Source organism: Oratosquilla oratoria, chromosome 39 (assembly GCF_046742065.1).
Source record: "Oratosquilla oratoria isolate Oo_2021 chromosome 39, ASM4674206v1, whole genome shotgun sequence".
Lineage (NCBI taxonomy): Eukaryota > Metazoa > Arthropoda > Malacostraca > Stomatopoda > Squillidae > Oratosquilla > Oratosquilla oratoria.
Window position 1 is genome coordinate 31147331 of NC_134815.1, and position 27223 is coordinate 31174553.

General features: G+C 41.1%; 1 protein-coding gene across 1 annotated transcript in view; it reads right to left on the reverse strand.

Annotated features, from left to right (window-relative positions):
• Mat89Ba (nucleolar protein 6 Mat89Ba) overlaps positions 1-27223 on the reverse strand; it is a 49519-nt gene that overhangs the window by 17206 nt on the left and 5090 nt on the right. Inside the window, exons 3-15 of the mRNA XM_076176654.1 lie at positions 24980-25165; positions 24596-24709; positions 18202-18318; positions 17510-17689; positions 13827-13979; positions 13327-13477; positions 12748-12908; positions 10743-10863; positions 9987-10147; positions 9208-9329; positions 6153-6426; positions 4715-4977; positions 3572-3734 (exon numbers count right to left, since the gene is read on the reverse strand). Coding sequence (XP_076032769.1) covers positions 3572-3734; positions 4715-4977; positions 6153-6426; positions 9208-9329; positions 9987-10147; positions 10743-10863; positions 12748-12908; positions 13327-13477; positions 13827-13979; positions 17510-17689; positions 18202-18318; positions 24596-24709; positions 24980-25165 — 2166 coding nt within the window. The remainder of the gene's footprint in view (positions 1-3571; positions 3735-4714; positions 4978-6152; positions 6427-9207; positions 9330-9986; positions 10148-10742; positions 10864-12747; positions 12909-13326; positions 13478-13826; positions 13980-17509; positions 17690-18201; positions 18319-24595; positions 24710-24979; positions 25166-27223) is intronic.

Below are 27223 nucleotides of genomic sequence, written 5' to 3' on the forward strand. Positions count from 1 at the left end.
TTTTACAGCACATGGAAACAAGGTGGTGGCGTTCTTCTCCCCTCACCAAAAATGTTTCAGAAAAGGAAGAGGTGAAGCCTTAGGAGTGGTAATAGATGCAAGTTGATAGCATAAAGGAGGACTGCAACTGATCCCATGCATGTCATTGAGGGAAATCAAATGGGACAGTGATGGGACTAAAGATCCTCCACTTTATTTTTCTCCAACAAAAACTAAAACTCAAAATAATATTTATTATCACCAGTATCATTATCCTCAAGGATAATGTGGATGAAGGTGAAACTGGGAAAGGATATGTGGGTCTTTGTAAGTGCATATGGGCCGGGCAGTGAGAAGAACATGGAAGAAAGGGAGGCCTTCTGGATAGATTTAAATGAGTGCATAGAGGGTTTAGGAAGAAATGTCAATGTAAAAGTACTGGGAGACCTTAATGCTAGGGTGGGAAATGGTCCAATCGATGGAGTGGTTGGGAAGTGTGGAGTTCCAGGAAAGAATCGTAGTGGAGAGTTGATGGTGGAAATGTGTCTAGAAAGAGAGTTGATGATAGCAAATACAGTGTTTCGGAAGAAAGTCAAGCATAAGTACACATGGGAGAGGGTGGTGGAGGGAAGGGTGGTAGATAGAGCGCTAATGGATTATGTAGTGGTAAATAGGATTATGATAGGAAGAGTTAAGGATGTACATGTGCTAAGGGGAGAGGGTGGGGGAATATCAGATCATTTTTTGGTGGAAGGTAAGCTGAGAGTGGAGGATAGATGGAGAAGGAGGAAAGGGACAAAAGGTAGGGAGGTTCTTAGAGTGAACTCCTTGAATGAAAAGGAAAAGGAGAAGGAGTACGAAAAGAAGCTGAAGGAGGAGTGGGAGGGAGTAAAGGATAGAGTAGAGATGGGTGTGGAGGAGGAATGGGGATGGTTCAAGGAGGGAGTCTTTAAGTGTGCAAGGATGGTGTGTGGAACAAGAAGGACAGGGGGAAATAGAAGAAAGGGTAGTGAATGGTGGGATGAGGAAACAAAGAAGGCTGTAGAAGAGAAGAAGCGAGCATTCACAGATTGGTTACAAAAGAGGACAGGGGAGTCATATGAGACGTACAAAGAAAAGAAAAGAGAAGTAAAGCAAAAGGTAAAGGAGGCAAAGAGGAGAGCAGATGTGAAATGGGGTAGGAGTATGACAGAAAATTTTGAAAGTAATAAAAAGATGTTTTGGAAAGAAATTAAGAGAGGAAGAGGAGGCGAATCAAGTAGGGAAGAAAAGGTAAAAGGTACAGATGGAGAGTTGATAATGGAAGAGATGGCAGTGAGGGGAAGATGGGCAGAATATTTTAGGGAGTTGCTGAATGTGAAGGAGGATAGGGAAGGAAAGATAGCTGCAGTGGGAAATGCGAAGAAAATGAGAGTGATGAGTGAGGAGAATGGAGGAGAAATAAGGAAGGATGAGGTGAAGGCAGCTGTAAAGATGATGAAAGCAGGTAAGGCACCTGGTCTGGATGGATGTCATGTAGAATGTCTGAAAAAGGGAGGTGCAGTGATGGTGGACTGGTTGGTGAGGTTATTTAATGTTTGCTGGAGAGAGGGTAGAGTACCGGAGGACTGGAGTAGTGCCTGTATAGTTCCTCTTTACAAGGGAAAAGGGGACAAGTGTGAATGTAGTAATTTCAGAGGGATTAGCCTGTTGAGTGTAGTAGGGAAGGCTTATGGGAGGATCTTAATTGAGAGGATTAGGAGAGGAACATACATACATATACCAAGGCTTTTTCCCCCTTCCAAGGGAGGTAGCCAAAAAGGGAAAGGCATAAAAACACTCCCACCCATTTCATCCCTAAATACACTCCACACCCCTCCCACCCTTCCTCTCATCTGAGCACCTCCTGGATGACGGGTCATCCCTGCACCCTGCCCACCGCCCTGGGTCAGAAGCAGTGTCGCAAGACACAGTACATCCACAGCGAGGAACAGAGGGCGTAATTGGTGAGGAACAGTGTGGATTTAGGACGGGTAGAGGTTGTGTAGATCAGATCTTTGTGGTAAGACAGATATGTGAGAAAGCTATAGGAAAGGGGAAGGATGTTTTTTGGGCTTTCATGGATCTGGAAAAGGCTTATGATAGGGTAGACAGAAAAGCACTGTGGGAGGTTATGCAGATTTATGGGTTAGGAGGAAAGCTTTTGGGAGCTGTCAAGAGTTTTTATGAGAGTAGTAGAGCATGTGTTAGGATTAGAAATGGAGAGAGTGAGTGGTTTGAAGTAAAGGTGGGACTTCGTCAAGGATGCGTTATGTCGCCCTGGCTGTTCAACTTATACATGGATGGGGTGGTGCGAGAGGTGAATGCTAGGGTAGTGAGTCAGGGATTGGAGATGGTTAAAGAAAATGGAGAAAAGTGGGAGGTGAGCCAGCTGTTGTTTGCGGACGACACTGCGCTTGTGGCAGGGTCAGAGGAGGGATTGAGGAAGCTGGTGGCAGAGTTTGGGAGAGTATGTGATAGAAGAAAGCTAAAGATAAATGTGGGTAAAAGTAAGGTGATGAGATGTACAAGGGGTGAAAGTGGCAGTAGACTGGAAGTGAACATTAAGGGAGAGCGACTGGAGGAAGTGGATAGTTTTAGATACTTAGGTGCAAGTGTAGCAGGAAAAGGTGGAGTGAAGGTGGAGGTAGAATGTAGATTGAGAGAAGCGAGTAAATGCCTTGGTGGTTTAAAGAGTGTAATGAGGAATAGACATTTGGGAATGGATGCAAAGAGGAGACTGTATGAAGGAGTGATTGTGCCAACAGCACTGTATGGGGCAGAAACGTGGAACATAAGAGAAGAAGAGAGAAGGAGTTTGAATGTGTTTGAGATGAGGTGTCTGAGAAGTATGGTGGGGGTTACTAGGCTAGATAGAGTGAGAAATGAGGAGGTGAGGAGGAGAACAGGGGTGAAAAAGGATTTGGGAGATAGGGTTGATGAAAGAATATTAGGATGGTTTGGACACATGGAAAGAATGAGAGAAGAAAGACTAGTAAAAGAGGTATGGAAGGCAGATGTGGAGGGAGTGAACATGAGGGGACGTCCTAGGATGAGGTGGATGGATGGGGTGAAGGGGGCTTTGGGGAAGAGGGGAATGTCTGTTGAGGAAGGAAGGGAGAGGACGGAAGACAGAGGTGAGTGGAGAATGGTTGTATATGGATGATGTTGTGACTGCATGAGGAGAAATGGGCGGGGAAGGGGGTGGGGTGGGGTAGTATGTGTGAGTAAATTTTGACGCAGCCCGAAGGGATTTCTCCCCGTCCTCGCCTTATATGCAAAGGGGGACGGAGAGGGGGGGTCGCCGATTAAATGAAGCGGCCTCGCTGTGGATGTACTGTGTCTTGCGACACTGCTTCTGACCCAGGGCGGTGGGCAGGGTGCAGGGATGACCCGTCATCCAGGAGGTGCTCAGATGAGAGGAAGGGTGGGAGGGGTGTGGAGTGTATTTAGGGATGAAATGGGTGGGAGTGTTTTTGTGCCTTTCCCTTTTTGGCTACCTCCCTTGGAAGGGGGAAAAAGCCTTGGTATATGTATGTATGTATCATTATTAAACACAAACATAATCACTTGCCTTATGCGGTCCTAATGGAGGGAAGACCCGAGCATGTCTGTGAACATCTGATGTGGGATTAATAGAAGTGATACTCAGGGGTAATTCCAGTGAACGTAGCACACGTGACAAAGAATCACAGGCCTTAATGGCAGCTGACGTACTCTCCTCACCAGTTCCATATCTGCAAAAACAATAGAACAACTATATTTGAACACATAACCTTTTAGTATCTATGAAAAAATCTCTCCAGAACCATTTAGAATGAGAATGGGTCTTTTTAAATTTCAATGGAAAATATAAATCTTCTTTCTTCACACAGTGGAAGACAAACTCTACAGGAGACCTTCTGGTACATATTGATATCATCAGCACAAATGATAATATCTATTGCCTCAAGTTTCACTGATTGGACACCCACAGCACCTGGTAATATCACCTGGGTTCTCATACTGATCACTCCTAGCACCATAGATTTACTAATCCTTCGAGAATATTCACTATTATCTCAATTCCATCTGAACCCATCCCTTTTATAAACTGTATCACTCCATAATATGTCAAATTTCCCTTAAACATCTTATTTCCACTCCCTCCACACAACTTATCACATTCATCATCCAGACCAAACTCCCATACATAGCATACGACTATTGCTTCATGCATTTATTTAATTGATTCTACTGACATTCCATTACTTCTCCATAATTCTCTGAAGTTACCTTCATTTCACTGCCATTCTCTTCCTATATTCTTCCACTTTCATATATATATATCCATTTCTTGATATTCATATCCTCCATTCTTTCTCTATTCAATTGGATATCAAAATTGTGTCCTACAGGTTTGGATACTATCATTACCTTACTTTCAATCAACCTTTTGCTCAAATTGCTCTTATCTTTGGATATACTGTATTGACTTCAATTTCACTTTGAACATACATTTCTAAACCATTATATTTCTATTAACACTGTGTATACATATACCAAACCTCTTCCCCCTTATAAGGGAGGTAGCTGGCCTACCATTCACTTATCCAACACCTGTTTTCCATTTTATCTTAATTGGTTATTTTCTTTATATGCCAAGTTCATATTGTCAACAAGCAATCTTATTCAAATAAGGGAAAACTTTTCTTTAAAGGGATTAATCTTGTCTTACCTTATATCAACTAAACTCTGGGGTAATCCAATGACCTCTTCCAGCTGTGATGCTACATAATGAACTTTGTTGATGCTGAAGTGTCGTGACAGCAAATACTTAACAATGGCTCCTGAGATGAGGCGCCTCTTTGACACAGGCTCTGTGGGCTCTGCCCACAATACAGCTTCATGAAAACTGCCATCTTGAAAACGTCTCAAGCTACACTTGTCACCCCAGAACGACTGGAACACTCCAGCCTCTGGAGTCTCAGATGCTGGTCCCTGAATGAAGAAAATAGTAAAATATAACCTCATGAAACATTCACATATATCTACTTATCTCTCTCTCTCTTTTCCTCTTCTTTGGGAAGAAATCATGGATTGTTGTTTGTGTTGTATTAGTGTAAGACAGTTTCATATCACTGGCTTATGGTAAAAGTAGGAGTAGAGTAGTCACTGGATGTCAGCTCTCCTTGTGTGAAACAGTGGAGAACATAGTCCAAAATGATAAGAGATCTTGGACTTGGCCTGGAGAGATGGCCTGATGAAAGCAAGGATGTTGATGGATTTTAGATGGTAGCAAAAAAAATTTTCTCTCAAGATTTATTTTATAGCAATATCACTTGCAGGTGCCCATCATTGGTCCTAACTTTCAAGAATTCCTTGTCCTCTTAATAAATCATATCCACCATTTTAATCTAATCTTGCCACACAAGTAAACAAACTTCACTCCCACATTTAATTTCTTTTCTTAATTATACATACATATACCAAGGCTTTTTCCCCCTTACAAGGGAGGTAGCCAAAAAGAAAAAGGCATAAAATCATTCCCATCCATTTCATCCCTAAATACACTCCATTCCCCTCCACTCTCCCTCTTATTTTGGCACCTCCTGGATGATGGGTCATCCCTGCACCTTGTCCACTGCCCTGGGTCAGAGGCAGTGTCGCAAAGAACAGCACACCCACAGCAAGGCCGCTTCATTAAATTGGCGACCCCCCCCTGCATAAAAGGAGAAGACGGGGAGAAATCCCTTCGGGCTGCATCAAATTTTGCTCACACATGCTACCTCACTCCCATTCCCCCACCCATTCCACCTCATGCATCACAACATTATCCATATACAACCATTCTCCATTCACCCGTCTTCTGTCCTCTCCCGTCCTTCCTCCACAGACATTCCCCTCTTCCCCAAAGCCCCCTTCACCCCATCCATCCATCTCATCCTAGGACGTCCCCTCATGTTCACTCCCTCCACATTTCTTAATTATGAAAAAAAAAAAAAAATAATAATAATAATAATAATAATAATAATAATAATAAGATTATATGAGATGAAGTACATCAGTCTATGCAATAACACCTAAATACAAGAAACTGTGAAATACACTTTTGATTAGGAAGAAACACTCCCTCCAAAGAATCCACACTCAAACATAAAAAATTCAACCTTTACCTTTGTGAGAAGACCTATAGCATGCACTGGATCTAGCAGAAGGCCCAAAGTGAGGTGTGTTTCTAGAACTGGAGGGCACTCCTCTAAAGGCCAGACTGCAGAACCATTATTCTTGGTGGCCAGAAGGACAACCCTCTCCCCAAGACCATTTCTTAGTGTCGTCAGGATGCTTGCCCAGCCTGGCCTTCGTAGGTCACCTCCATTGTCCATTAACTTTCCTTCTAGTTCTTGTGGAGAACATCTGATGGCATTTTTAATGTCTTCTTTATTTAACCTAAAAAGAAATTGTAAAAACCAAGCTACCATCAATTAAATCAGAAATATATGCTTGAGAGATAGATATGGAATTACAGAATATGACAGAGGACTAAATGATTGATGTGAAAGGGTATGGATACAGACAGGATTGGTACAAAGAACATATCAACCCTTGGTGGCTTAGTCATGGTTAGAGTCCTACTCTGATCTTGATTTTTTATATACTTACATATACCAAAGGCTTTTTCTTTCTTACAAGGGAGGTAGCCAAAATGGAAAAGGCATAAAAACAATTCCCACCCATTCCATCCCTAAATACACTATACTCCCCTCCCTGCATCCTGTCCACTGCCCTGGGTCAGAAGCACTGTTGCAAGACACAGCACATCCACAGTAAGGCCACTTCATTAAATTGGTGACCCCCCCCCTCTCCGTCCCCTCATGCAGAAAAGGAGAAGACAGGGAGAAATCCCTTTGGGCTACGTCAAATTTTTCTTACACGTACTACCTCAACCCCCCACCCATTCCACCTCATGCATCACATCATCCATATACAACCATTCTCAATAAACCCGTCTTCTGTCCTCTCCCATACTTCCTCAACAGACATTCCTCTCTTCCCCAAAGCCCCTTTCACCCCATCCATCCATCTCATCCTAGGTCGCCCCCTCATATTCACTCCTTCCACATCTGGCTTCCACACCTTTTTTACTAGTCTTTCTTCACTCATTCTTTCCATGTGTCCAAACCATCCTAATACTCTTTCATCAACTCTATTTCCCAGCTCCCTTACCATCCCTGTTCTCCTCCTCACCTCCTCATTTCTCACTCTATCCAGCCTAGTAACCCCTATCATACTTCTCAGGCACCTCATCTCAAACACATTCAAACTCCTCTTTTATGTTCCATGTTTCTGCCCCATACAGTGCTGTTGGCACAATCACTCCTTCATACAATCTCCTCTTAGCCTCCATTCCCAAATGTCTATTCCTCATTACACTTTTTAATCCACCAAGGCATTTACTCGCTTCTCTCAATCTACATTCTACCTCCACTCCACCCTTTCCTGCCACATTTACACCCAAGTATCTAAAACTATCCACTTCCTCCAGTCGCTCTCCCTTAATGCTCACTTCCAGTCTGCTGCCACTTTCACTCCTTGTACATCTAATCACCTTACTTTTACCCATATTTATCTTCAATTTTCTTCTTTCACACACTCTCCCATACTCTGTCACCAACTTCCTCTATCCCTCCTCTGATCCTGCTACAAGCGCAGTGTCATCTGCAACACATCCATCTTTCTTCTCACAAACATACTACCTATCTCTTCCCTTTTACTCCCATCTGTACCACATCCACGCACATTAAAAGACCCAAACCTTAGGGTGCTGGTTGAAAAACTCCTAGACCCTTTTATGCCTTTACTTTTTTTTAGGAATGTCCCCTGTGGGGCTACAGGGAGAAGGATGCCTGGTCCCAACCCCGTCTCGTTTTTCTTGCCTCTTACGATCCAAGTGGAAATACTTGGTGGCAGTATTCTTTTGCCCCCACCACTGGGATTCATTTCCTACCTTAGTATTAAGGTCTCACAATACTACTACACTGACATTCCTCCCTAATCCCTCTATGCTTGACTTTCTTCCGAAACACTATTTGCTATCATCAACTCTCTTTCTAGACACATCTCCACCATCACCTCTACACTACGATTCTTTCCTGGAACTCCACATTTCCCAACCACTCCATCAATTGGTTCATTTCCTACCCTAGCATTAAGGTCTCCCAATACTACTACACTAACATTCCTCCCTAATCCCTCTATGCACTCATTTAAATCTATCCAAAAAGCCTCCCTTTCTTCTACACTCTTCTCACTACCAGGCCCATATGCACTTACAAAAAACTACATCTCCTTTCCCAGTTTCACCTTCATTCACATTATCCTTGAGGAAACCTCCTTCCACTCCACTATACGTTTACCTATCTCTTCACTTACTAGTATAGCCACCACTTCTCTCCCTCTCTTCACTCCTGAGAACCTCCCAATTACCCTCCCAAACTCACAATTACCCTTCTCTCTCAACTTAGTTTCACTCAAAGCCAACACATCCATCTTTCTTCTCACAAACATACTACCTCTCTCTTCCCTTTTACTCTCATCTGTACCACATCCACACCCATTAAAAGACCCAAACCTTAGGGTGCTAGTTGGAAAACTCCTAGACCCTCTTATGCCTTTACTTTTTTTTAGGAATGTCCCCTGTGGGGCTACAGGGAGATGGATGTCTGGTCCCAATCCCCGTCCCATTTTTCTCACCTCTTATGATCCAAATGGAAATACTTGGTGGCAGTATTCTTTTCCCCCCACCACAGGGTAGGCAAAACAAGGAAATGAAATTCAGAGAAATGGTACAGGACAGCAACAAGAGAAAAATATCAAGTAAGGCATCCCTTGTCTCCTCACAACATCTTTAGTTGCATTTTATTACACACAAGATCACAGTGGTGACATTCTCCCTTGGCCCCAAAACCCACAGCAACAATCAGAATAGGAAAAGAATAGGTTCAAGGGGTATGGGTAAGAGGGGCAACAGTAGTTAAAAAGCATCTTATCATTCCATTATGAGCAAGGATTCTATTCTAATACAGATGAATGATGTATAGCTCTGCTATATAGGGGTGCCCCAAAGAAGTCCTTAAATTCCAAGTACAGAGGAAAATAAATAAGTTACAGATAAATATATACTAATACTGTTAACAGTTACAGTAGTATAACACTGATATGGATTCTTACTTTATACACAGAATCTGATCGAAAGACTGAAGAAAGTCCACCCGGCTGATGAAGAGCATCTCAAAGTTGTCCTCAGTATGTCTGTCCAGAACTTGCAAGGCTCTACCAGCCTCATGTTTCAACTGTAAAATACATCAACTATACTGCTGCAACTATAATGAAATATATGATAACAAAAAGATTCTCATGAGTGAGCATGGACTGCAGGAGATATTTGTGTTCCATGTGAAAAAATAAATGTGAACCTGATGTGCCTGACTAAGCTGAACTGAAATGGGGTTAACATTTTGCCTTATAAAAGGCATCTCTACAGCTGAATAAAATTGCTGGACAAGAGCTTAAAGAATTATCTAAGATTCTAAGTTATGATGAACTAATTTGCACCCTTACGGAACGTTCACAGGATCCCCATATTTGAAGAACTGGCAACAGTCACTGGTCAAATCCACTTATTTCTAGTCAAGACCCAGGGACTGAGTGCCACTCCACAATGTTGCATCTATAATAGCAATGAAGTAAAGTAGAAACTTTGTCACTAGAAGGTGCACCTTGGCTATTCAGCAATTGGGGCTCACTTGTAATGACATGGATCTGTCTATTAATCCTTCACCCCAGAAATGTATTTCTTAACATTTTGTTCCTGCTGATGTCAATTTCATTTAACTCGGAAGAAATCTAGTCTAACCTGAAGCAACAATGTAAAACGAAATTATATAGAAATAAGAGAAATAATGTATCATGGCCACCTTGTAGAAATTAGACATGAAACAAAACCTTACCCGACAGAAATCTGCCCTGCTGAGCATTGCAGCCAAATTAACAAAGCCGGTGTTGTCCACAAAGACAACTTCATATGCCTCATGGAACTGTTGTAATGTTGGACCTCCTTCAGGAGGTTGACCAGCCATACTCAACCCTTCAGTAGTCCAGTCTCCAGTGCCTGTATAATAGTGATGTACCACATGAGTTATAATTTGTACATGAAGGCATGTTTACATGTACTAAGCTCGCTGGCCGAGCGGGTTAGGGTGTCGTTACTTGCGGCAATGGTCGAGGGGATGGCGGTTCTAACCCTACCACCAGCAACGTTGAACCAAAGGCATGGTTCATTAAATTCCAAGCTACAAAGCCCTCTGTAAAGGGGTACCGTCCTAGCCTCCCGACAGGGGGAGTTTGTGACGTTAAACCATACCATCATCATAAAGATATATCATGGCTACCTCCCTTATGAGAGGGAAGAAGCCTTTTGGTATATATGTATCACACCTACAGCACCATCAATAATAAATCAAATCATCACTCAATAGAATTAAAAACAAGCTAATGCATATCCCAAGTGATCCCTCTCCTTCCTATCTATGACATATACTGGATGAAGACCACCAAGAAATATACATCAACTGGGTATGCTGATGTTTTCTCTATATTTATAGACATACATATATATACCACAAGACCCTTTCCCCTTTATACAGAGGGTTACTATATATCTAAATAACTAACACTAATGCCAATAGCCAGGGAAGTTCACTTACTTAAAGCCACAAGGGCACTGCGGAAGACCTGGTATCCAGAGCTCTGTATATTAATTTTATGGATGTTCAGCAAATGTAGCACAAACATGCTCACAAGGTGACCACCAAATCCTCCTAATCCCTGCAATAATTTCTTTAATTAAAATAAACTCAGCAACATAAGCTCTTGCTGTACTTATAGATTTTAAGTCAGACTGACACAAATATTTCAGCAAAAATAACAGACAAGTTACTGATAGCGATTTAAAAAAGTAGACACATATATGCAACTGTGATACATTTCTCTTTTCTGTGCCTTACTTTTGATAATAGTAGCTTCAGTGGGATCAGACTGTTAAAAGAGTGCGGTAGGTAATGTGTATGGGCATGAGTTAATTGAGAGGAATTGGGCATATGTGAGTTGAGAATGGAAATACTGAATAACTATAATGAGTGAGGGGCAGCATCAAGGATGTGATGTCACCACAACTGTTCAACATGCACATGGATGGGAAGATTAAGAAAGGGGGAAAAGCCCTTGGTATAGTATGTATGTATGTAATAATAAAGTGTTATCAATCACATAGTGTCATCCACAAATAACGATTGATTCATTTCTCATGCTCTTCCATTCTTAGCCTTATAAGGAAAGTAGCCAAGTCAAAAGGCATGTACTGACTCCCATCCACCACCCTTTCATCTTAAACTCCTCATGGATGATGGGTCATTCCTGTATCCCATCCACTGTCCTGGGTCAGAAACAATGCTTCAAGACACAGTACATCCACACCAAGGCCACTTCACTTAATCAGTGACCCCCCTCTGTCCCTTTTTGCAGAACAGCCATTTCCCACTCACCCTGATCTCCTGCATTCTCACCCACCAATTCTAAATCCCTACATATCACTTTAGTGCTGCCCTGGGTCACATGTGGTAGTGAATGGTAATGTGGAAGTGAATAACAGAGCACAGGTAACAAGTAAATGTCTGGGCAGAATGAAAATTGTTACAAAAAATAAGCACATGGGGATGGAAGCAAAAAGAAGATTAAGTAAAGGAATGATTGTCTGTTTTCCCCCTTACAACATAGGTAGTCAAGTACCCATTCCACCCCCATCCACCACCCTTTCTTCTCTCCCATCTTAAGCTCCTCATGGATGACCCCTCATCCTGGTATTCTGCCCACTGCCCTAGGTCAGAAGCAATGCAGCAAGACACATACATACATATACCAAGGCTTTTTCCCCCTTACTAGGGAGGTAGCCAAAAAGGAAAAGGCATAAAATCATTCCCACCCATTCCATCCCCGAAAACACTCCACACCCCTCCACCCTCCCTTCCATCTTAGCACCTCCTAGATGATGGGTCATCCCTGCACCCTGTCCACTGCCCTGGGTCAGAAGCAGTGCCGCAAGACACAGCACATCCACAGCAAGGCCGCTTCATTAAATCGGCGACCCCCCCTCTCTGTCCCCCCATATAAAGGAGAGGACAGGGAGACAAGACACAGCATACATATACTTATAAGGAAGACAGAGACACACATACATATACTTGACACAGCATACATATACTTGAATATAAGGAAGACAGAGAGGAAGAGTCTCAATGTTTCTGAGACAGTGTTTGAATCAATTAGTTATTGCCTTGGGTTTCACTAAGTGGAAAACCTGCAGCATACAGTGGCTGGCAACAGTCCCTGAAACCTCCTACTGATCTCTTTAGATTTCTGTCTGTATGGGACATTTTCTATATAACTGATTGAAAATGAGCGACTCCATTGTCCATCTTGCAGGACTACTATGTGCAGGTACCCATAGTTGGTCCCATGGTGTATGAAAAATATGATACATGTCACAAGAATTGGGTGTATATGAGGGTGTTATGCGAGAGGATTAGGAAGAGAACAGAAGAAGTAATTGTCAAGGAAAAGAAGGGTTTGTGGGTGTTTAAGAAAGGAGGAGGGTATATAGATCAAAATTTTTTAGTGGTTTTTCACCATCCCAAGCTTTTTTGCCAGACTTACACTGCCCATTCCTCGCTGATGCAACCACACCTTTATTAACTTCACTCCTTCAATCAAACTTGGCTGCAAAGAAAGTGCTGCATCTAAAGCCTGCTGGTGCTCACCCATTACCACATCCACAGCACAGGCCCAATTGTAGTCTGGAGTTGCTGGTCCTGTGTCTTTGGTTTATGGAAAGGAGAAAAAACAAAACAAAAAACATATCATGTGCATGTCTATGAAGATTAGAACATTCTTATCCTTAAACCATTGTATGTTCATGAGGTCTTGCACAAGGATGGAATATTAGTATTTCATAATTTTTTTCAAAATGCATGATATTACCTGAAAAGCAATGACTATGCATCAGAAAGTGACAAAAGTGACATCCTCACCCCTTCCACTCACATCACACTCAGGGATAAAAAGGAAAATGAGACCCACTATGGATGGGGTCAAGTGATAAAAAGCAAATCCCAACTTTTAAGACTGAAACAAAATTATATGCAATCCCAAACATTCTCAAAAGAGCTCTTCAAACATGGCAAACAAGACACCAACATAACTGTCCATAGCAGGCTACCACAAAACTGAATTTACCTTGTGGCTGAGAATACTTTTTAGGGTAGTACCAGTGCAGTCTCAAGTTGCCTTTTTCAGGTGAGAAGCGAGAAACCTTCCAGTGGTTGTGGGGAGGAACCACATGAAGAACCACCTTCCACTTATTTCTATGGTTGCTTTCATCTTCCACCTATTTATATGTGAAACATCAGTATCTCTATACCTATCCCTATAGGTTGAATATTTCTAATAAATAATGCATTTTATGAACTAAACAAATGTTTCAAATTTCTTTCATAAATGAAATATATCATGATATCAATGATCCAATTCATTCTAGAATAAAATCAAACTATATCACTTGAATATATAATGTATAACTTACGAAACAAAATTCACTAGACATAAGTCAATCAATTCATTGGACTGGTTCTCTTTTACAGGAGACCAACAGTCCCCAAACATTTAACATCTTTATCTGGGAACCTAACTAAATACCAAGAATTAAGCTGGAAAATACAGATCAAACAATAACTAACCTGGAGTGTAGGACGAAGAGGGTGTCCACAGTGATGAGTCCAGGAAAGCACATAATTTGTCTTGTCTTTCAGGTATCCAGCCAAGTAGGCTAAATAGAGAGCCCTTTTTCTAAGCCACTTTTGATTACACCAGTCTCCATTCTGAACACATTCCTATAAAAATTATGCATGTTAAAATTCGAAATTTAATGACATGTTTCATATACCTTGCTCTGCCTAACATCCTTTAATTTTATTCAACTAAGGAGTAGCTCTATCCTGAGTGTGTTAAAATGACTTTGATTAACCCCTATAATCTATCTATATACCATGAGCTTCATACCCCTTAAAAGGGAAGTAGCCAAAGGCTTAACCACTTCGATGAGGCACGAGTGGGTACACAAGGATGCCAGCGTCAGCATCGTGATTACCGTATATATTCTTTTAGTTATACATGAGTTACCACCGGAATCTATGAACTGATTTGATAATGTTTTCTGAGTTTATTAATACTCAGAGTAAAAAAGAACGAGTAATACTTCAGTGACTATATTTTATAATGCAAGTAGTGTGATGCATTGTACACATGGCAGCCGATGCTGCATGCAAGAATTTAACTTGTACTGAAGTGGTTAATTCCCCTTATAAGGGAGGTAGCCAAGGACTTCATCCCCTTTATAAGAGAGGTAGCCAGTCAAGGCATGCACTCACAAAGGATTACAAAGGCAAAGCATGCCGACAGGAGACCTTTTGATCCATATCTAGGTCGGATGAAAAAAAAAAAAAAAAAAAAAAAAAAAAAAAAAAAAAAAAAAAAAAAAAAAAAAAAAAGAAAAAGAAAAAAAAACTAACGTAAATAACAATTAAAATACATAAATAAATGCATTGGTATAGTTGAATAACAAACAAACAGGTAAATAGTAAATGATAATAAATTGACATATAACTAATAATAAATGAAAATCAGAAAGACAAATTATAACAAAACAAAAACAAATAATATAACATAAATTATAATAATTACAGCATCTTACTTAGGTATTTATCTAAATGATTCTTAAAGCTTCGAACTGAACTACATTGCACTACCTGTGCAGGAAGTTTATTCCATTCATTAACTACACGGTTGGCAAAGTTGTTTCTACCTACTTCCAAATTGAATCTATTTCCGGACAGTTTGAGACCATTGTTTCTTGTCTGATTCTCATTCAATGTGAAAATTTGGTCACTTTTGATGATGTCAATTCCCTTTAAAATCTTAAAGACCTGTATCAAGTCACCTCTGAGTCTACGCTTTTTTAGGGAAAACAGATTCATGTGCTTAAGTCGATTTTTGTATGATTTATTTTTGATATTTGGAATCAGTTTTGTGGCTCGCCGTTGTACTTTTTCCAGTCTGTCAATGTCTTTAATGAGATTCGGTGACCATACAGAAACAGCATATTCCAAATGTGGACGAACTAACGATTTATATAGCTTGTTAATGAGTGATGGACTTTTGAAATCAAAAGATCGCGCAATCAATCCCAGAATCTTATTTGCTTTCTCAGAGGCTGAAATACACTGCTTGGATGATTTGAGGTCGTTACTGATAATTACGCCGAGATCTTTTTCACTATCCACTTTTGTTAACGAATTTCCAAATAACTTGTAATCGTACTTGCTGTTATTTTTACCTATGTGCATTACCTTGCATTTACTTGTGTTAAATTTCATTAGCCACTTTACAGACCATTGCTGTAATTTATCTAAATCTTCTTGAATATCTAATTGGTTTGAGTGATCATTTGCCACTCCGCACAGTTTTGTATCATCAGCAAATTTGGAAACAGTAGATTTTAGTCCATGGTCTATATCATTTATATATACTATGAATAGAAGTGGCCCAAGAACGGAACCCTGAGGAACTCCACTTGCAACACTTTTCCATCCAGAAGTTTTTCCATTTAAAACAACTCTCTGTTTTCGACCTTTCAACCAATTACTAGTCCAACCTAATAGGCTACCACTTATTCCATGCAAAGCTAATTTAGTAAGTAGTCTTTCGTGTGGGACGGTATCAAAAGCTTTTGCAAAGTCTAGATATATTAAATCTATATTGTTTCTTTTGTCATAATTCGAGACAACTGTGTTGTAGAATTCGAGTAAGTTAGTCACGCAAGAACGTTTCCGTCTGAAACCATGCTGGCTATCATTTATCAAACGGTTACTTTCTAAATGATATTCGATATCATCTCTGATGATAGTGTCCATTATTTTTCCTACGATCGAAGTCAAACTAATAGGCCTATAGTTATTTGGTTTCTTTTTGTCACCTTTTTTGAATATGGGAGTAACGTTAGCTAGCTTCCATTCTCTTGGGACATCTCCGGATATGATGGATTTCTTGAAAATAATTTCTAATGGAACAACAATCTCATTTTTCATTTCCTTTAAGATTCTTGGATGCCAACCGTCAGGCCCTGGTGTTTTATTAACTTTGAGTTTGTCTATACACCTTTTAATTGTTTCTTTTGTTATATTTACCGTAGTGAGTAAGTTTACCCCAGACTTTTCACAGGTTTCAGTTTGGAATTCACTTTGAGGTGTTTCGTTTACGAATACCGAGCTAAAATAATTGTTTAAGAGATTACACATTCCTTCATTTGAATATTCAAGTTGACCGTCAGCAGATAATAGTGGACCAATGTGATTCCTAACAACCTTTTTATCTCTAATGTAACTATAGAATTCTTTGGGATTCTCTTTGGATTTCTCAGCGATGTTCATTTCGCATTGTCGTTTTCTTTTTCTTATTGTCTTTTTTAAATCTCTCTGTATTGATACATAACTTTCATAGTCATTAGATGCACCCGAGCACTTATATTTCTTATAAGCCTGTCTCTTTTTAGCAATACTTTTTTCAGTTTCTTTGTCGAAACTCCCATCCACAATCCATTGTTTCCCTCTCATCTTAGCTCCTTGTGGATGAAGGGTTATCCCTGTCTCCTGCCCACTGCCTGGGTCAAAAGCAATGCAGTAAGACACAGTACATCCTGACCCAGATAACATAATACCTTCCTTGAATGACTTATTGTTGTAGTTCCCTAGACTGTCTGAACGAGAAGTCCCATCTCCCTGAGGAACACCACAGCTAGAACAGGGCTTTCCCACAAAACTTTTATAGTGTTGTTGGCATGCGTGATTGTGTACAATGCAGCCTTTCATAATCTGTTGTATAGTATGGGATGAAGTGTTACATTCTGGGCAGTTGTCTGCAATGCTGTCATCCAGCCTCTTCTGGTAGTTTAGAAGGGCTGGACTTGGTGACTTGTGGGTCAAACTGGTGGTTGTTGCCAGTTACCTGGGAGCTATGGGTCTCTTGCATGAGAGACCTATGACAACAGATTTAGTGATTGATTGATTATTAGTTTATCCCCAGTGCAACCTGTAAGATAAATTGTATCCCACAGTGCCTATTGAGAACTATGACATCCTTCATTGCATATCCCATAGGAGTGCATGCTGAGTATGTCTGCATATTCTCTTTTGTCCTGTAAACACCATTTTAGTCTTACAAGTCCATCTGTGTATCATTTTAACTAAACAGCAACCCTAAGGGTAGAGTACTTTCCTTTACTTTATATGGTCTTGTTACACATTGAGCACTGGAAGAAATATTCATTATACAATGAATGTATTTCACTTGCATACACAGTACCTACCTTGGGCATAACAAGCATAAGATCAACAGATCCATTCTGAGTTGTGAGGGTTTTGGTTCCATATGAACCAACAACACAAATTTCCTTTGGTGCTACAAAACGGAACACTCCTTTGGTTGGTTTTAGGTCCTCTAGGAAGGGGTTGGCAACCCCTTTGGGTAACCAGCTGAGGTCAGTGATCTAGGCAAAGAACAAAAATATTAAAAACTATTCCAAAATAAACTCTCCTACTGGGATTCGAACCCTCACCTGAGCAGCTTGCTTTTTATAAGACGAAGACTGTACCGTCTTGCCACGGTCTTCATCTTCTAAAAAGCAAGCCACTCAGGCGAGGGTTCGAATCCCAGTAGGAGAGTTTATTTCCAATTGTCATAATGACACAAAAAACTATTCCATTAAGAATATATCAACAATTTCATTTATCTGAGGGATGACCCCTAGAAATAAGTGAATGTCACTCTGATCAGTTATTTCAACTAAAGAACATAGATGCTTTAACCCCCACAGTTTCATTATATGGTGATGATCCCATTAAAACCTTGACAAAACAAAATAATAAACTCATTAATTAAAAGAGTAGTAAAAGTACTGATGCACAGAGTGATTACCCTCTCAATGGAATCCATGAGAAAATAATTCCTCAAAAATACTACAGAATGGGGATTTTCCACAAAAATAATCATTGACCTTACCTCAAACTGTTCTGATGATTCTATGTTCTTCAAATTTTCTTCTATCTCCCTAATAAAGCCATCCAGTGTTCTCTGATGTTTTGTGTTCATGCTGACTTCCTGCAATAGCTCCTCCATCTTCAAAAGAAGACAAACAAAAGATTATAATCACATTTGAAATAACTTGAAAAATATAAAAAATTGCATGTATACATGTACACACACATACATATACCAATAGACACTCCCCTTATAAGGGGAGTGGCCAAGTCATGGCATACCCATTTCACACCCAATCAAGATGCAAGATGCAGGGATGACCCACCATTTCTCACTCTCTCCAGCTTAGTACATACATACATATATATACCAAGGCTTTCTCCCCCTTACCAGGGAGGTAGCCAAAAAGGACAAGGCATAAAATCATTCCCACCCATTCCATCCCCGAAAACACTCCACACCCCTCCACCCTCCCTCCCATCTTAGCACCTATCATTAATAGGACGAGGGAATCGTATCAGAGGTACAAAGTAAAGAGAAGGGAAGTTAAGCATAAGATAAAGGAAGCAAAAAGGAGAGCAGATGTGAAATGGGGTAAGAGTATGACAGAAAATTTTGAAAGTAATAAAAATATGTTTTGGAAAGAAATTAAAAGAGGAAGAGTAGGTGAATCAAATAGAGAAGAAAAAGTAAAAGGTGTAGATGGCGAGATGATAATGGAAGAGAGGGCAGTGAGAGGAATGTGGGCAGAGTATTTTAGGGAGTTGCTAAATAGAGGGATTAGGGAGGAACGTTAATGTAGTAGTACTGGGAGACCTTAATGCTAGGGTAGGAAATGAACCAGTTGATGGAGTGGTTGGGAAATGTGGAGTTCCAGGAAAGAATCGTAGTGGAGAGTTGATGGTGGAGATGTGTCTATAAAAGAGTTGATGATAGTAAATACAGTGTTTCGAAAGAAAGTCAAGCATAAGTACACATGGGAGAGGGTGGTGGATGGAAGGGTGGTAGATAGAGTGTGTTAATGGACTATGTAGTGGTAGATAGGAGTATGATAGGAAAAGTTAAGGATGTACATGTGCTAAGGGGAGAGAGTGGGGGAATATCAGATCATTTTTTTTGGTGGAAGGTAAGTTGAGAGTGGAGGATAGATGGAGAAAGAGGAAAAGGACAAAAGGTAGGGAGGTGCTTAGAGTGAGCTCTTTAAATGAAAAGGTAAAGGAGAAGGAGTACAAGAAGCTGAGAGAGGTGTGGGAGGGAGTGAAGGATAGAATAGAGCTAGGAGTGGAGGAGGAATGGGGATGGTTCAAGGAGGGAGTCACAAAGTGTGCAAGAATGGTGTGTGGAACAAGAAGGACGCGAGGAAATAGAAGGAAGGGTAGTGAATGGTGGGATGAGGAAACAAAGAAGGTTGTAGAAAAGAAGAAGTGAGCTTTCACAGATTGGTTAAAAAATAGAACGAGGGATTCATATGAGAGGTACAAAGAAAAGAAAAGAGAAGTAAAGCAAAAGGTAAAGGAGGCAAAGAGGAGAGCAGATGTGAAATGGGGTAAGAGTATGACAGAAAATTTTGAAAGTAATAAAAAGATGTTTTGGAAAGAAATTAACCACTTCCATACGGTGACGCCTATGTAGGCATCATGAGGAGCAAGTGGATTCGTGATGCTGCCATATCGGCGTCTTGATTATATTTATTGTAGTCGCCCCTGTGTTTTTACATTCTCCCAAATGTGCCCTGAATCCCATTCTCTGTGGTTTTCAAAATTCGCGGGTGAAAGAGAGAACGATCGATATAAGCGGTGACTATATTTTATGATGCGAGTATTATTACGACACGTACGGCTGGCATTGGCTGCTGCCCGCGAGATTTAAGTCCCGTAGTGAAGTGGTTAAGACAGGAAGAGGAGGCGAATCAAGTAGAGAAGAAAAGGTAAAAGGTGCAGATGGAGAGATGATAATGGAAGAGAAGGCAGTAAGGGGAAGATGGGCAGAGTATTTTAGGGAGTTGCTAAATGTGAAGGAGGATAGGGAGGGAAAGATAGTTGCAGTGGGATGTGCTAAGAAAATGAGAATGATGAGTGAGGAAAATGGAGGAGAAATAAGGAAGGATGAAGTGAAGGCAATTGTTAAGATGATGAGAGCAGGTGAGGCACCTGATCTGAGTGGATGTCATGCAGAATGTCTAAAAAAAGGAGGTACAGTGATGGTGGACTGGCTGGTGAGGTTATTTAATGTTTGTTGGAGAGAGGGTAGAGTGCCGGAGGACTGGAGGAATGCCTGTATAGTTCCACTTTACAAGGGGAAAGGGGACAGGTGTGAGTGTAGTAGTTTCAGAGGGATTAGCTGGTTAAATATGGTTGGGAAGGCTTATGAGAGGATCTTGATTGAGAGGATTAGGAGAGGAACAGAGGGAGTAATCAGTGAGGAACAGTGTGGATTTAGGACAGGTAGAGGTTGCATAGATCAGATTTTTGTGGTAAGACAGATATGTGAGAAAGCTATAGGAAAAGGTAAGGATGTTTTTTGGGCTTTTATGGATCTGGAAAAGGCTTATGACAGGGTAGACAGGAAGGCAATGTGGGAAGTTTTGCAGATATACAGGATAGGAGGAAAGCTTCTAGGAGCTGTCAAGAGTTTTTATGAGAGTAGTAGAGCATGTGTCAGGATTAGAAATGGAGAGAGTGAGTGGTTCGAGGTAAAGGTGAGACTTCGTCAGGGATGTGTTATGTCGCCCTGGCTGTTCAACTTATACATGGATGGGGTGGTGCGAGAGGTAAATGCAAGGGTGGTGGGTCAGGGATTAGAGATGTTTAAAGAAAATGAAGAAAAGTGGGAGGAGAGCCAGCTGTTGTTTGTGGATGACACTGCGCTTGTAGCAGGATCAGAGGGATTGAGGAAGTTGGTGACAGAGTTTGGGAGAGTGTGTGAAAGAAGAAAGTTGAAGATAAATGTGGGTAAAAGTAAGGTGATGAGATGTACAAGGGGTGAAAGTGGCAGCAGACTGGAAGTGAGCATTAAGGGAGAGTGACTGGAGGAAGTGGATAGTTTTAGATACTTGGGTGCAAATGTGGCAGGAAAGGGTGGAGTGGAGGTAGAGTGTAGATTGAGAGAACGAGTAAATGCCTTGGTGGATTAAAAAGTGTAACAAAGAATAGACATTTGGTAATGGAGGCTAAGACGAGACTGTACGAAGGAGTGATTGTGCCAACAGCACTGTATGGGGCAGAAACATGGAACATTAGAGAGGAAGAGAGGAGTTTGAATGTGTTTGAGATGAGGTGTCTGAGAAGTATGATGGGGGTTACTAGGCTAGATAGAGTGAGAAATGAGGAGGTGAGGAGGAAAACAGGGGTGATAAGGGAGTTAGAAGATAGGGTTGATGAAAGAGTATTAGGATGGTTTGGACACATGGAAAGAATGAGTGAAGAAAGACTAGTAAAAGAGGTATGGAAGGCAGATGTGGAGGGATTGAACATGAGGAGGTGCCATAGGATGAGATGGATGGATGGGGTGAAGGGGGCTTTGGGGAAGGACGGGAGAGGACAGAAGACGGGTGAATGGAGAATGGTTGTATATGGATGATGTTGTGATGCATGAGGTGGAATGGGTGGGGGGATAGGGGGTGAGGTAGTATGTGTGAGGAAAATTTGACGCAGCCTGAAGGGATTTCTCCCCATCTTTTTTGTAGGGGGGACAGAGAGGGGGGTTGCCAACTTAATGAAGTAGCCTTGCTGTGGATGTGCTGTGTCTTGCAACACTGCCTCTGACCCAGGGCAGTGGACAAGGTGCAGGGATGACCCGTCATCCAGGAGGTGCCAAGATAAGAGGGAGGGCATAGGGTGGAGGGGAGTGGAGTGTATTTAGGGATGGAATGGGTGGGAATGGTTTCTATGCCTTTTTCTTTTTGGCTACCTCCCTTGTAAGGGGGAAAAAGCCTTGGTATATGTATGTATGTATGCTAAATGTGGAGGATAGGGAGGGAAAGGTAGTTGCAGTGGGAAGCGCTAAGAAAATGAGAGTGATGAGAGACGAAAATGGAGGAGAAATAGGGAAAGATGAAGTGAAAGCAGCTGTTAAGATGATGAGAGCAGGCAAGGCACCTGGGTTGGATGGATGCCATGCAGAATGTCTGAAGAAAGTAGGTATAGTTATGGTGGACTGGCTGGTGAGGTTATTTAATGTTTGTTTAAGAGAGGATAGAGTGCCGGAGGACTGGAGGAGTGCCTATATAGTTCCACTTTACAAGGGAAAGGGGGACAAGTGTGTGTAGTAGTTTCAGAGGAATCAACTAGTTGAATGTAGTTGGTAAGGCTTATGGTAGGGTCTTGATTGAAAGGATTAAGAAAGGAAGAGAGGGAGTAATTGGTGAGGAACAGTGTGGTTTAGGACAGGTAGGGGTTGTGTAGATCAGATTTTTGTGGTAAGACAGATATGTGAGAAAGCTATAGGAAAAGGTAAGGATGTTTTTTTCGGCTTATATGGATCTGGAAAAGGCACACAATCTGTATCTCAGTCTCCTCGCCAGCTCTGGACCTCCCATGTAAGGGGGAAAAAGCCTTTGGTATATGTATGTATAAAATGGCTTTCGACAGGGTAGACAGGAAGGCGCTGTGGAAGGTACAGCAGATATATGGGATAGGAGGAAAGCTGTTAACCCCTTCCATACGGTGCCGCACACGTAGGCGTCATGGACTTGGATCTCGGTGGCAGCAGCCAATGCCAGCCGTACGACGTGTTGTAATAATACTCGCATCATAAAATATAGTCACCGCTTATATCGATCGTTCTCTCTTCACCCGTGAATTTTGATAACCATAGAAAATGCGATTACAAAAGAATTAGAAAGAATGTCATTATGGAGGGGCGACTACAATAAATATAATCAAGACGCCGATATGGCAGCCTCGCGAATACACTCGCTCCCCATGACGCCTACGTGTGCGGCACCGTATGGAAGGGGTTAAGAGCAGTCAAGAGCTTTTACAAGAGTAGTAGAGCTTGTGTCAGGATTAGAATTGGAGAGAGTGAATGGTTTGATGTAAAGGTGGGACTTCGTCAGGGATGTGTTATGTCGCCCTGGCTGTTCAATCTATACATGGATGGGGTGGTGCAAGAGGTGAATGCAAGGGTAGTGGGTCAGGGGTTGGGAGATGGTTAAAGAAAATGAAGAAAAGTGGGAAATAAGCCAGTTGTTGTTTGCTGATGACACTACGCTTGTAGCAGGATCAGAGGAGGGATTGAGGAAGTCAGTGACAGAGTTTGAGGTGTGTGAAAGTAGGAAGCTGAGGATAAATGTGGTTAAAAGTAAGGTGATGAGATGTACAAGGGGAGAGAGTGACAGCAGGCTGGAAGTGAGCATTAAGGGTGAGAGGCTGGAGGAAGTGGATAGTCTTATATACTTGGGTGCGAACGTGGCAGAAAAGGGAGGAGTGGGGTTCGAGGTAGAATGTAGATTGAGAGAAGCGAGTAAATGCCTTGGTGGATTAAAAAGTGTAATGAGAAATAGACATCTGAGAATGGATGCTAAGAGGAGGTTATATGAAGGAGTGATTGAGCCAAGAGCACTGTCAGGGCTGAAATATGGAACATAAAAGAGGAAGAGAGAAGGAGTTTGAATGTGTTTGAGATGAAATGTCTGAGAAGTATGATAGGGGTTACTAGGCTAGATGGAGTGAGAAATAAGGAGGTGAGGAGTAGAACAAGGGAGGAAAGGGAGTTGGGAGATAGGGTTGATGAAAGAGTATTAGGATGGTTTGGACATATTGAAAGAATGAGTGAAGAAAGATTAGTAAAAGAGGTGTGGAAGGCAGAGGTGGAAGGAGTGAATATGAGGGGGCATCCTAGGATGAGATGGATGGATGGGGTGAAAGGGGCATTACAAAAGAGAGGAATGTCTGTTGAGGAAGGACGGGAGAGGACAGAAGATAGGGGTGAATGGAGAAGGGTTGTGTATGGATGATGCTGTGATGCATGAGGGGGAGTGGGTGGGGTATGGGGGGTGAGGAAGCATGTATGAGAAAAATTTGACTCGACCCGAAGGGATTTCTCCCCGTTTATGAAGTAGCCTTGCTGTGGATGTGCCGTGTCTTGCGAAACTGTTTCTGACCCAGGGCAGTGGATAGGATGCAGGGATGACCCATCATCCAGGAGGTGCCAAGAAAAGAGGGAGGGTGGAGGGGAGTGAAATATGTAGGGAATAGAATGGGTGGGAGTGGTTTCTATGCCTTTTTCTTTTTGGCTAACCCCCCCCTCCCCGTGTAAGGGGAAAAATCTTTGGTATATGTATCGTTATTAGTCATTTCAACCAAAATGAACACTTTGCAGATTCTATTCCAGTTAATGTCAAGCAATTTTACTCATCTGAAAGAGCCTACAGCCTCAAAGAACTACAACATTCTGACATATCCAGTATACAAACCTGTAGTTTGAAAAGGTTGGAATGAAAAAGCGTCTGTGTTTCCCTAAGAGCTGTCATCTCCTCAACAGTGGGTACTTGGTGCAAGCCTTTGGCCATCTTACTATCAGGTCCATCCTGAAACACCAACGAGTTAATTCGACTCTGTAATTTTTGTCAGTTTATGAATACAAAAAAAGTGTTCTGAGAGTAACATCCTAATCAAAAGATTTATTACTATTTTTGTCTTCTGACTTGAAGAAATAAAGCTAACATAGGTCCAGATAAGGGTGTCAGCCTAAATCGGTCCAGTAGAGCCAATGTTGGATAGATTCATCTCCTCAAAAAAGAGGGTGGTAGAAGTACACCCTCATCAATTACAATAAACAAATAAATAAAAATATGTACCTGAGCTTTGTGTTTACGTTTCCCTGGAGCCCCTTCTTCCTCAAGAGGAAGATCAAAGCCATCATCTTCAGAATCACCTGACTCCTCCATGCTATCATAATCTTCTATATCATCCTCATCTTCATCACTGGCTGATGCCTCTCCATCTTCATCATTGATAGGCACCTCTGCATCAGAACCCATTTTCTGTAAACAATATGAAGAGTAATAGTACATATTTGATAACACACAATACTTCTTGTATTATAAGCACAGTAAATATGAGCACTTCATTTGAAGATATAAAAAAATATATTTCATAGAAGAATCCTGCTAGTAATTTACTAACAATGGTTATTTCACAAATATGTGGCGTTGTAGTAATATATGACACTCATGTCTAGCATGTGGAAAAGTAAGAAGTTACCTAAAAAAAATTATAAATACAGGGTTTTGGATGGTAATCAGACCACGTCTATTTGGCTCTCGTTTTTTTCTAAAGAAACTAGTTTAACAATAACTGTCAGAAACAAATAGTAATAGATTTAATTCTTGAATTAATAAAATCTATCAGTCATTATCATAAGCAGTCACCATTTTTGTCTTCCCTTTTGGGTTTAAGCTCATAAATCAGGGCCTGATCTGGACACCAGGTGCCATCCCCTTAGTCACAATTCCAGGTTGGAGTAGGTTGATGTGGTGTTTAGCATCAATATATTTGTGCCTGTGTTCCCTTATCTGGGTGTCCTGTGAGTCTCAGATTCCTCTTGAATGGCAGCTCTATAACAACCCACCACTAGCCATACACAACACAACTACTCAAAAACATATTCAGATCACAAAACAAGCAATCCAAGACTGACCACCACACTCCCTCCTCCACAAAACTCCTGAACACCAGCCCTACTAAGTAACCCCTCCCATGACATGGAAGAACCACAACAGCATGTCTGCACTCTGAACACCATCCAGTTTTGAAACAATATCAATGCTAAACAGGCTTAGAAACAGTTGCAAACTGTCCCAAATTTAATCGCCACACAGGAGACACCAAACATCTCATTCTACATTGCCCTCTTACCTCACCCAGACACTAACATATTTCTTCTACAATAGACTTTGATTTGTGGGCCAACCCAGTGGCTGTTACCAGTTAACTGGAAGCTGTGAGTTTCCCAATAGAGAGGCTTTGGACAACAGATTGATTTATCTAAGATAACTGACCAACCTAATCTTATCTAACCCTTAACCATATGCTAAACTACACTATCCTAACCTTGAGCATACATTATTGCAAAAAAGTGATTCTGACATTCTCTCCCTATCTTCGTTAAGAATCTGTAGTGGGTGGACATATCAACACTAAAATTCGCCACTCTCATAATAGTCTAATATTGGTATGAATTAACTAACAATATTACTTGCAATAAAAAGGAATAATTTCCTTAGAATAAATAGACCTATTCAGAGCAAAAAAATAGAAATGGTGGACCGATTACAGTCCAAAAATTAACACCAGTGACATATTGGATTTTACTAATCTAGAAAATCAGTAACACTTATCATTCATTTCCAATGATTGGCTATTGAACATAATTTCTTTAGTCTTTAAAGTAAAATAAAAATGTACATACATATGACATACCTAAAGCTTTATCCCCCAGTATTTGTTCAGTTGTGTACATGGATGCGATATAACGTTAGAAAATTAAATATTTATTTTGTAAATTATAATACATGAATGTAATATGCAATTTTCTTGGCGGAAACAAAAATAAAAAATACCTTGCTACAAGCAAATATACTAACAAACGAAGTCACTAGCATAGGACTGGGACGCCATCTTGTCATTTGTTGTCTGCCTGGTCTAGTTGAGGCCTAGTGCACGCCCTCAGTACTTCTGCAAGTACCTCGCGAGGTATATATTCTTGAAGGAATGCTATGGAGCTGAAATCCATGCATTCCTTCAAGCTATGAAAAACCTATATACTTCACAATTAGAAAGAGTGATTGAACAGGCCGCCAACATCCGTGATGAAAACGACGACAATGTTGATCCGAATGATCTTAAATTACAGGTACCTATTTACTAAATACACATTAGGTTAGGTTAGGTTAGACAAATCTATCATCCTTTCATTTCTTCGACATCGACATCTATCATAACAAACATGGCGTACCATTCATCTGGCGCGACTTCGTTACTTACTTACCTACTTGGAGTTTCAAGGGCAGTCCCCACAGCCATAGTGGTCTACCACTGCT